This window comes from Harpia harpyja, chromosome 17, assembly GCF_026419915.1.
Source record: "Harpia harpyja isolate bHarHar1 chromosome 17, bHarHar1 primary haplotype, whole genome shotgun sequence".
Classification (NCBI taxonomy): domain Eukaryota; kingdom Metazoa; phylum Chordata; class Aves; order Accipitriformes; family Accipitridae; genus Harpia; species Harpia harpyja.
In genome coordinates this window covers 22,113,874-22,126,041 of record NC_068956.1, presented here as the reverse complement: position 1 = coordinate 22,126,041, position 12,168 = coordinate 22,113,874, and the positions used below count along the sequence as shown (strand labels likewise).

Genomic DNA, 12,168 nt, shown 5'->3' with positions numbered 1-12,168 from the left:
TATCCATGCTCTGCACACGAGCTCTAGAATGAACCTGATTGATAATTTTAGCAGTTCTGTTTACTGTGAAAGCTGTGAAATAGAAAGCTTCCAGAATTGTGTGAACTGGGGGCTGGGTAGAGTACTAAAACAAGAGGCAGAAAAAAGAGCCTAATTGGGAACTAGAAGGAAAATGCTGTCATTTATTCAATGTATCCAATGAATTAGGCATTTTCTTAATCCAGTATCGTATTTAGTACTTCCCTTTTAGGACTATCCACTTTATCTCATCGTATTTTGGAGGGACCTGGTAGCAACCAGGTTCCTGCTTACTGGGAACAAAGTAATTGTGGAATTTGTGTGCTTGTCTTCTGATTTTGTAAAGACTTCAGTTTTCCTTAAGGCATCTTTTCTTACCAAACTGACATTCGAACTTCTGGGGATTGTTCATTAAAAGCACACATCAGTCAAGCTGAGAGAATGAGAAACACCTTAAATAATTTTATTTGTCTTTATATTTCTTCTAAATTAACATAGCTTTCTGCCTTTTCTCTAGATTTCCACTTAAAATTATACTGTTCTTATTAATCTGTTCCCTGTTTGGCTTTCTGTGAGCTGTAGGAGTCTCCAAAACTTGAGGAAAAAGTTCCCTGTTTTATTCTGGAAGAGCAAAGGCTTTTTTCATTATTTCTCTGGCATATCTGCAGCTTTTGGAGAAAAATACAAAAGATGCCATTTCTCTCTGAAGAACACATATAAATCAACAACAGGTTTCAGTGCTTTGAGATGTGACTTTGTGCTGTTAACCCAAGACTTGACTTCTAAAAGAACTTGGCTTTTCAATTACTGATACCTAAATTAAAAAAAAAAAAAGGCAACAAAACAAACAACCACCTTGGATGTTTGTAAATGCATGTTCATTGTTATTACCAGAAGTGAAGATGAGGCTCAGCAGCAAATGTTGGTAAAGCAGAAAGTTGTTTACACTTCCATAACTACAGCTGTTTTGTGATTTCAGATGGTCTTTGATATGCTGGTACTTCAGAAGCACAATACAGAAATGACAACTGCAGCAGGGGAAGCATTCTACACATTAGTGTGTTTGCATCAGGTATGGCATTTAGACACTTACACCCTGAAAACCAGTCATTTGTTAAAGGAGAGTGGTTAGTTACTATATGTCTGGCAAACCATAGAATTGTTCTGGTTGGAAGGGACCCTCAGGTGGTCTGTAGTCCAACCTCTTGCTCAAAGTGGGGTCAACACTGAATTATGATCAGGTTGCTCAGGGCTTTTTTCAACTGTCTTGAAAACCTCCCAGATGGATATTTCAAAGGCTCTCTGAGCAGACCAATGAATGCTTTATTATCGTTGTAATACATGTGCTTTTAGCACCTGCCAGACAGTCTTGGTGGCCCACCACTGGACTCATTCAAGTTCATCAATATCCTTCTTGTGTTAAGGAGTCCAAAACTGGACACAATATTCCACATCTAGATACAAGTGCTGTGTAAAGACAAATAATAAATACAGCCCAGTATGCTGCTAGTGTTTATTGCTGACAAGGCACACCACTGACTTGCTTAGCCTGCTGTGTCCACCAGGACCTTCAGGTCCTTTATTCAGCAGGACTGCTCCCCAGCCTGTCAGTTCCCAGCCTGTATAGTTCCAGGGGGTTAGCCTGTTTCAACTGCAGAACTTTGCATTTGTCCTTGTTGAATTTCATGAGGTTCTTGTTAGTTCATTCCTCCAGCCTGACTAGGTGTCTCTGAATGTCAGTCCTGTCCTTGAAGGCAATGGCTGCACTCACCAGTTTGGTTTCCTCCACAGACTTGAGACAGCATTTCCTCTTCTTGTCCAGGTCACTGACTAAAATATTTAACAGGGCAAGGCCCAGATGAAAGCTCTCAGTGCCACTTGTAACCACCTTCCAGGTGGGATATGAGCCATTAACCACAATCCTTTAGAGGCTGATAATACAGGTGTGTCTTCACCCAGGTAGTAGTCCAGCCATCTAGACAATAAAATCCCAGCTTGGTTACAATGGTGCTGTGCAAGACAGCTAAAGACTTGCTAATATCAGGCATCCACTGCTCTCTGCTCATCCACAGATGTAGTCATTTCATCACAGAAGACAGTCAGGTTGGTAAAGCACAATTTACCCTTGGTAAATCCACGCTGGCTGTTCTCAATCCCTTTCTCTTTTATGTGCCCAGAGGTAGCTTCCAGGATTACTTGCTTCATGATTTTCTTAGTTGTTCAAAGATGTTAGAGAGCAGCCTTGTAATGACATGAGCCAGCTTTCTGAACCCTTGGATGGATTCTGTCAGGTCTTATGAGCTTGTATGCGTCAAGATTTCTCAAGAGACCCCTGGGTTGATCCTCTTTACCGTGTCTCTAGTCATAAAGGTCTGGGAAAAACCTGTCGGTGAAGACCAAGGCAAAGAAAACATTGAGTATTTCATCCTTATGTTTTGTCTGTTATCACTAAATCACCTGCTCCATTCAGTAGCAGGACCCACATTTTCCCTGTTCTTTCTTTTACTGTTAATGTATTGGTAGAAGCTGCTCTTGTTGTCCTTGATGTCCCTTGCCAAATTTCAGCTTTAGCTGAACTTTGCTTTTCTGTCATTGTTCATGTGCATGTGTCCTCCTTGCACTGCAGTTCAGTCATGAACTCCCTGCTCAGCTGGGTTGGTGTCCTACGCATGTTTATGTTGTTTTCCTCAGTATCCAGACAGGCCATTCTTGTGCTTAGAAGAGGTTGTCCTTAAAGACCTCTCAGCTTTCCTGAGTTCCTTTTGTCTTCAGACCTCTCTCCCACAGGATCCCACCCACCAGTCTCCTGAATAAGCTGAAATCTGCTCTTGTGATATCCAGGGTCTATACTTGACTGCCCTCTTGTCTCACTCTCTTAAGGATCCTGAACTCCACTATTTCATGATCACTGTAGCCAAGGCTGCCGTTAATGACCACATCCCTGACCAGCTCTTCCTAGGTGTGAGTAGCAGATGCAGAGTCACCCCTGGGTGGCCCATCTGGCATTCAAGCAAATCTCAGGATGATAATCTCTCCTAAGTCTGATCTGGAAACTTCCTCAAGTTGCTTGAAGATGACTCAGTCCACTACTCATCCTGTTTTGGTGATTTGTAACAAGCTCCTACCATGATGTCATCTTTACCACCTCCTGTCTGATCGTGACCCATAAGCACTCAACTAGATTGTTGCCCAGTCCATAGAAAAGCATTCTTAATTTGAGCTGCCCTTCCACATAAATGGCCATCTTCTGTCCTCTTCTTCCCTAGAGAGCTCTAAAGAACCTCCATATGTCCATTGGAGCACTCCAGTCATGCCACCTTTCCCACCACATCTCAGTGCCTGCAGTGATGTTGCAGCTCTGCATCTGCACATGGAGCTTTAGCTCTTCCTTTTTGTTTCCAAAGCTGAATGCGTTTCTGCACAGACATTTGAGGCTGGCCTCCTCTCAACCTGTTTCATCCTTCCTGATGAGCACTCTTAAACCCATCCTTAAACACTTCCTTGTGTTCTTACTACTTATGGTCTCTGTGTCCTCACTTATTTACCTCACTTATTAGGAAGCTGTTACCACTATCCCCCAACATGCCCTTTAAAGCCCTTCCTGCCAGGTTGGCAAGCCTTTGACAAAGATGTGTCTAAGCCACATTGTCATATGGATCCTCTCTCTTGTTAGCAGCCCTCATCCCTCAAAGAGGGACTCATGGTCATGTAAGACAAAAAGACCCTGTGACACCACCCACAGGTGGCAACTTCATGTTGTGTCTACCTCCACCTAAGCCCTTCACCAGTAGAATTGAGGGGACTTCCATTCTGGCTCCTGTGTCCCTCACCCTTGCTCCCAGAGCTCAGTAGTCACGCTGGACTTGCTCCAGGTGCCCCTTGGCAGTGTCCTTTTAGTCATGTTTAACATGTTTCTTTGTTGTTTCTGTCCAAGTAAGCATGAGAGTAAGCAGAAAACTCTTAGAAAGGAATCTAAGCTCTCTGTCCCAGGGAAGGGAATCTAGAAAAGGGAAAACCCGTGGTAGGAGATGGGTGGTACAGCATGCTGAACATGGGGCAGGCATGAAGAAAGAGAAGTGCAGGAATAAGCCTATGCTAAGAAAGAGCCAGAAGGCACTTTGAAGGGTGTGCCCTAAAGTTTTCTTCTTACTCTGCACTGTAAAGCACTGTACCTAGCTCTAAATGTTTCTTTAGCCTTACTAAAAAAAACTGGTCCGATTGAAGGGCTTTATCTGGTTTAGAGGTAGGTGAAAGGCTGCAGGTCCATAGTCGCTGCTAGTACGCTAGTCAGTGAAACAGGGTAACAGGTGGAGAGGTACCGATAGTTTTCTGTCACAACCTTGATTCTGGATTTTGTCCTGATGAGAGAAGTTGTATATATTGTTGTTTGTTGGTTTTTTGTTTGTTTGTTTTTAAGTTAATAAGATTCTTGTTTATTTAACAGGCTGAATATTCAGAGCTAGTTGAAACATTGCTATCAACTCAACAAGATCCAGTAATTTACCAGCGGTTAGCAGATGCCTTCAACAAGCTTACTGCAAGCAGCACTCCTCCTACACTGGACCGTAAGCAGAAGATGGCCTTCTTAAAGAGTTTAGAAGAATTTATGGCAAATGTTGGTGGACTTCTCTGTGTAAAATAAACAACAAAACTCTATGCCTAATTTAGACCCTTTCTGCAAAATGCACTGAAAAATGCTGAATGCTGACTAAATCTTGTACCTGTCTCTGGGTTCTTTGCAGCCATCTCAGATTCTAGAGAGCCTGGAAGTTTGAACATAACACAATGGAATAGGAGAGGTCAACTTTGAATCAGCTTCTGCTGTTATGTGTTAGCTGCAATCTGTCATGCTTGTGTGTGGGAGAGAATGAACAGGAAATTTGAATTTAAATTTTTTCCATATATGTGCAAACAGATATGGGCACAATGAAAAATAAATGCAGTGCCTTTCCCCCACACACTGGTTTAAAATATGAGTGGCCAGATAAATGTACAGATTTCTTTTCTACCCAAAATCATGTTAGAGTGTGATGCAGATACATATAAAGCTCTAAACAGTCTAGCTGATTTTAAGCTTTATTTTTCCTCTCTTAAAGTTTGAGTTTGTGTTCCAATGGGGAAGAAAAACCAAATGGTATTTTAACTTGTGTTTAGTTCTGTTTTTCTACATCAACCTGACATTGCATGTTTAATGCAATGTGGGTTTTTACATTATGTTCTGCTGCCTAAAGTTTGGGGGGAGAAAAAAAAGGTGTATATTTTTGTTCCCCTAAAATGAACTTTAGGAACTGTAGCCATTTCATTGCCTTAATTTAAAAGGAAAAAAAAAAGCTCATATACTTTAGGTAAGAAATTTAAGGCAAGACTTGACTCTTCAGAGTTGGTTTAGGCTGTTGGCATTAAGCTGCTGTGTACCTGTTGCAGCCCTTCATGTTGATGTGTCATTTTGGAATGAGTGTCTAATGCAAGGTTCATGTGTAGTTTTACTTTCAGTATCTGTTTTGATTCATACCCAGGTTGCACGTAACTGCAATGTATTTCTACACTGAACTGTTTGCTTAAGCAATAACAACTCGAAAGGTGTAGATTACTGGCAAACTTTTTAAAGTTGGGGCATTAGCTAAAACAATTATGCTAGAACAGGGACATCAAACCTTTTTACTCAAGGGCCATATTTATTTGACTTGAGTCGAGAAAGGTAATTGGGATGTGTAGTGCTGTGTGGGATTTTTGGTTTTGCTGAATCTAGCTCCATTTCTGCAGAGCCCTGCCAGCTGCTCTGCTCTTGCTTGGTTTTTTATGTCAGCACTTTAGCTATTACAACAGCAGAATATAGTGCCCTGAGTATAGTGGACCAACAAGGGAGAGCAGCACATGAATACAAAAGCAAGGCCTGCTTTGTCTCCAGTCATGAGTCAGAGAAAACTGAAGCAAACACAAATGCTGCATGTCTAGTAAAATTGATTTTTGTGGAAATATGTGGAGGCAGAAATGGGCCCTTTTGTTTAAGACCTGTGCTAGGTTATGCTGTTGAATATTTCCCACGTGTTTTTAAAATTTATATAAAATGTACAGTATACACCTTTACATGGCTATGTATAGCATCATGTTTGCAACTCTGTGCCATTCTTCAGCTATTCATCTCAAAGTAAGTCACAATAGCCAGAATTTTTAAAAAACATAAATCTGTAATACTGTGCTATAAGTGATCTAGGGCTTTTTTATTTTTTAGTTAAATCCATACCTGTCTCAAGCATGGATCCACAAGGCCAAAAATGCCATCTCTTCATTATACTTTTTTCTTTTAATTTATATGAAAACTGGGCTAGGGCAGACTTACACATTAAGAAGTGATCATAAAACTTGTTAGATAATGTACCTTCCCAGCTCGTATTTTATTTCTAAGATAATTTGCGTAGTATTTTATAACAGGGGCGTTGCTCTCAATTTTTTCTTGAAACTCTAATGCTTTGCTTTAAGATATTTCCTGACTGTGCACTTGCACAAAACATAATGATCCTGGCAGATCCTTCTGTTTTTAAACTGTTCCAATGGCTGATTTTTTTAAATTTGTCTGGGTTTTGCTGTGATTTTGAAACTGCTTCTGGAGTTTCTCTGGGTTTGTACATTGGATAGGGCAGCAGTTCTGAAACTTCATTTTTTTCACATGAAGGGCATTAAAGCCTGGAAACATAAGTGGCAGTAGGAGCTGCTAGTTTGTCATGATGTGCTCGATGTCAAATATCTAGACCAAAGTCTTCAAAGAGATCATAGCAAATACCTTCATGTATTTTGGATCTGACTGAATAACTGATATACTCAGTCATCATTTCTCTTATAACTAGCTCTGTCACTATAATTTTTTCAATCCTAAAGCTGGCTCACTATTTAAAAATATTTATTAACTTTAAAATTTTGAAATCCTCTTGCATATTGTGACTGATGAATGGGAGCACAAATTGAGTTCGTATTCAGGACAAAGTAATGTGCATACCCATTACTTTTCTTATCAGGCCTGTTGTGTTGTAACAAGCAAAGACACACAGCATCTTTTGACTATCAAGACTTGCTAAAGTATGAACGCTTACTTTCAAAGACTAGTTTTGAAGGTTGCTTAAAGCTTTCCTTTACTTTTCATTTAAAGTTAATACTATGTGTTAAAGGAAAACTGTCCTAGTAAGGGGGGGGGGTGTAATTTTCCTGCTTGATGTTATGCTAGACAACATTCTTCCCTTCTTGTTTCTTAATTTTTCTTCCATTCTGGTATATTCAACAGGGATCCTTCCATGCCATTTTATGTTTCTTTTAGAGCAAATGCTAAGATGTCTCTGCTTAGTGACATCCATGAAATTGTTGCAAAAGGTTCTGGGAGTAAGTTTTACTAATTCATACTCCTGCTGGCTAGGTGGCTGCTTCTACCTAAACTATTTGGCTTCTATATTGCTTCCAAAAAAAAAAAAAAAAAAGAAGAAAAAAAAAATCCTTCAGCGGTCTTCTACACATCCAGTTGCTGTAAATCTAGGTGCAAAAGCTCATTCAAGTCCATAGGAAAGACTCATAGACCATTTTTAGTGAACATTAAGAGTTGGCTCCATGTAAGTGTTCTGAAATTTTCATAGCATCGCTGCATTGATTTTTTCATTCACTGTGCAAAGTGAATAATGGTTCTGAAAATGCACCTGTTTTTTTGAAGGGGAAAAAAAAAGGCCACTCAAACTGAATTATAAATGCTGCATGATATAATTGTAACAAATACATTTGTCTAGACTTTTTTTGCTAAAACAGATTATTGCTCCAGTGTTTTCATTATGAGACTAGAAATCAAGTAGCTTCTTTCCCATTTTGCCAGCTCCTTCTGCATTGTAATAGCTAGTTCTAATGCCGGCATAATAATTTTCTGTTGTTCAACCTATAATTTTCGATGCTGGCAAGCATGACCATCTAGTTGAGTCATGAAATTCAAGACCTTGAAAGCACAGATACACATGGACAGGGAGAAGTGGATGACTACTACATGAAACTTCCACTTTCATGTGCATTTATGCCTTAAATATCTTCACTGAATTACCGCCGGATTCTGCTACTTACTGCCCAGAAGTTTGTGTTTCACTGTTTAGTGATAAAGGGCTCACCATTTTCCTCAGGAACGAGAAACTTGTTTTCTCAGCATGTCCAAATCCTACTAGTTGAAAGAGAGGGGTTTGAATTGGAGTAATCTCTTCGATAGTGCATAGCACTCACTAAAGCCCCAGTGTTTACCTGGGTAAATCCCTTTATATCTAAGCCATGTAGTTCTAGAAAATAAGCTTGCTCAGAGCAGTCAGTTGTCCATTTAAAATTTAATTCTTTAAAAGGTAAAGCAAATTCTAATTTGTGATCTGTAAAACTATTCAAAAATACAAATTGCAGCATTTCTCTTGTAAAACACGTTAAGTAATTTCAGTTTTGGTTAAATAATTAAATAAGAAGGGGTGTTTTTTATGGAAGTAGCTTGATGAATATAAGCGCAGGAGTAGGAGCTAGGCTCCTCTAATTTTGTATCAGTTTTTCCACTGGATCCTCTGTGGCCATTGGCAAGTCGCTAGAACTGTGTCATTGTTAAAATAGCGATAATACCCACCTACCTCACAGGGATGTTGTGAGGATTAGCTTATGCCTATAAAATGCATTGAGGATCTGAGATGCTTTGTAAATATTAAATATTTTAATTTTAGTTTTGTGAGGTGTAAGATTTACTGTAATGAAAACAGAAGATTTTCATAATTATAAAGCTCAGTAGAGGCAGCAGTGGTGCAGTATTCCCCAAGACTGGTCTACTGCAGTACAGAAATGCTTGCTGTAAATTGTAGGTTTTTTTCAATTACAGCCAATTGAAATGGTGGCTGCTTCTTAAATATGATAAGATTCCCCACCAGTGTGCCTCGGTTCTGGTCTACATAGCAAGAGGACAGTTGTTAGTTATTCAGGCTTTGGTGCCTCTACTTGTGACAAGTGCCACTTGTGGTGGTAGAGTTTTTTGTTTGGTTTAGGTTTGGTTTTTTATACTTTTCTGCAAGGAACAAACACCACTCATTTCTCCCATATCTGTTCCAGTCACTCAGTATAACCAAAGCCTAATGATAACAATTAAAATTTAAAGAGCCAGCCCCACCCACCCTGTAAATTTGCTTTTAATATGAGTAGATTGTGCCCTCTTTGCAGTAAATGAGATTAATGCTTTCTAGCACTAATCGTGAAGCAAATCATGAAGTGTGATTTGCTCTAGAGCCTTAAGCTCTTGGCTGTCTTACAAACCCCTTTTTTCAATATGAGATTTCTTGGGACCCTAGCAACTGAGAAATAAGATATCCCTGGCTTTCCCTTGTCCTCCGTGAATTAAAGTAGATTCTGCTTTTCCAGGTCTTCCCTTTCCCTATCTTGCTTTTCCTGTCCTTTTAAGCTATTCTTATAAAAGATTCGGAAGACCCTTCCAACCTCAAGGGAAAGCTACTACCCATGTGATTTTGCAATCTATTACAGCTTGATACTTGAGATTGATAAAATCCTTTCTAATAGCATTCCCGAGCACATTTCAGTCTCCCATTGAACCATTCTAGAGTTTATAATAAGGAAAAAAATATTATCCTCTTTTATTTGTTCCCTTTGTGCAAAATAAGGAACCTCCATGCAGTGAACATGCAGCTTTAAGGCAATAAATGCTAGTACTGCTGTTGGTCAAGTGTGTAAATATTTTAAATGTATAACTCAGTACTATGTTGAGTTTATATATTAAAAACACAGGGATTGAAGTGCTAGTTGATTTCAAGTATTATTTTACCTGTACAGTTGAAGATATGAAGTTGCATAGAAATATTTCACAATTTGTTGCAATAAGTCTTGGGAAATGGCTGTGTAATCAAGCCTTACCACAACTGAATTTTCAATTTTGAAATGAACACTTTGTGTATTTTTAAGATCCATAAGCAGGAGGAGGATAAAATTGTTTTCCACTAAAGACTTTTATTATTTTGTTTTGGCCGTGTGTGATTTGTGTGTATTCTTGTTTAATATTTTTCTAAAATCTCACCTGTGTTGAATCCCTGAAATAGCATTTGTTATACCTCCTTACAGTAGAAACAAAAATAGGAACAGTATGAAACCTCAGGCTACACATTGTGCTCTTTGGCTACTGTGAAGACGCAGTAATTCAGTTACAAGTTGATGGGGTAACTTTAATTTACATCGGCACTTAAGGCATGAGTTTGTCCATCAACAGAAAAAAAAAAAAATGTGATTAGGTGTGCGACAGGAGTATCTCACACTGGACTACAATTACCAGAAGTGGCTGTGAATATATAATCAAATTAATCTTTTCCCTCATCCTCCAAAAAAAGTTTAATGGTGACTTATTGGTGGTGTTTGTCTACCCAGAAGGAATACTGATCTCTGGGTCTCTCTCTTTTTTTTTTTTTTTTTTTTTTTTTTTTTTTTTGTGGATTTAATCCAAACAGTTTTTGATGATACCTGGCATGGAAATGTTCTCCAAGCTTGTAATCTGTTCCCATGTAAGTGACATCTATCGGTATGTTACTTCAGGTATATCAGAAAAGTTCAGTTACAGGCAGCAGTTCCTAATGTGCTATAATACAATCACACTTGGATAAACTACAGCTCTTTTCTATTGTTCCCTTCTTCTTTCATGCACTCACATCTCTTTGAAAAAAAAAAAAAAAAAAAAAAAAGCTTCACAAATCCTGAAAGTAAAACTACGCGACAGCTATGGTGGTGACAGCTTGCTATACACATCTTGGCTGTATGTATGACTAGAATTTTACTGATTTCAGAAGTAAAATTATTGCAGTTATATATTTATATTGGCCTGGTTTAGTTCAGTGAACGTTTTGGTGAAGGACAGAAATATTTAAGGTAATTTTGAGGAAATCTCTGAAAGCAGCTGGTAAGATTAACAGCAGCGTATCCAAGAGCCTTTCATGTAGAAAGTGGAACTATTTTGCTTTACCTTAAATATGAGGTCTGGAATAAACTTGAATGATTTGGGTACAAAGCCTTTATTCACACTTGTTTGTGTAAGTGTACGCAAAACCCATCAATTTTGCATTTATGAAAGTTACATTTGCTTTAGTCGTGAGTGGTGGAGTTGGTGGTGGTTTTTTTCCTTCACTGATTTGCCATGTGTTATAAGCAGAAAGGTAGGAAAGCTCAACCTTCCAAGTGGAATTTGTCTGGTAGGTGAACCAAGGAGGGGGTTGTACATGAACTGGAAGAGGGGAGCAGGAAGAGAAGAAAGTAAAAAGTTTTTTCAACCTCATGTGGAGGAAAAAAAATAAATGAAGCTAATCTGTAAGAAGAAAAAGAAATCCATGATACAAGTGTTGTCCCGTAACTTCCTAACCCGTTGTCATCCTGACAAGGATTAGTAAAAGCCTGCCATTTCATCAACGCGTTCTTGAGGGAAAAGAGAAAGTGCTATTTTGGAATTGTAAGAAATACGACACTATTGGTGTGAGTTTTGTTAATTAAATAATAAAATCTTTGTTTTGGGAAACATTCCAGACAAATGTACATCTCTGAAGAGAACGCTGAAGTTACCCACTGTGACTGATATATAACTCATTACTAGTTTTCTCCCATCTGTATTTGAATCTCATGGAAGAACTGTTTTTACCTTAACATCTATCAGATGCTCTCAGATTTGATTTTTCTGACACACTGTTGCCTTTGCAAGTTAGAGTAAGGCAGAGCTTTAGGTGTGATGTACTTCCCTTTTTCTTCCCCTCTGTGTCTGGCCTACTGTTCATGGTTGCGAAGGCATGAATGTTTGATTTGCTTTAACTTATTGCTTTGGACGATGCAGTTTGGGTTTGTGGCATATTCAAACCACTTCCACTCTCTGTGTTTGGTGTTTACTGAATGAAAGTCATCACTAGACTCCAACACAAGTATTGATTTGAAAGTCTCATTCATAACTTGGTTTAATAAGTTGTCAGGACATTTGCTTTAATTTTACAACTGCAGTGACACTTCTAATGGTCTTTTGTTCATTCAAATGATTGCTGTAACTCAGAAAAAAACCCCAAAGGCAACACCCCACCACCACACTGTGGAGTCTTTAGGAAGATCACTGATGTCCTCACACAAGATCAACATTAC

The 12,168-nt window shown here is 38.8% G+C and overlaps 1 protein-coding gene across 2 annotated transcripts in view; it reads left to right on the top strand.

Moving 5' to 3' along the window:
* The window catches only part of XPO4 (exportin 4), an 83,085-nt gene extending 72,924 nt beyond the window's left edge, over positions 1–10,161 (top strand). For both annotated transcript variants that reach the window (XM_052812684.1, XM_052812682.1), the window contains 2 exons: positions 998–1,090; positions 4,463–10,161. In XM_052812684.1, the coding sequence (XP_052668644.1) occupies positions 998–1,090; positions 4,463–4,660 (291 nt within the window). In that variant the 3' untranslated portion in view covers positions 4,661–10,161. The remainder of the gene's footprint in view (positions 1–997; positions 1,091–4,462) is intronic.
* Positions 10,162–12,168: the final 2,007 nt, after the last annotated feature.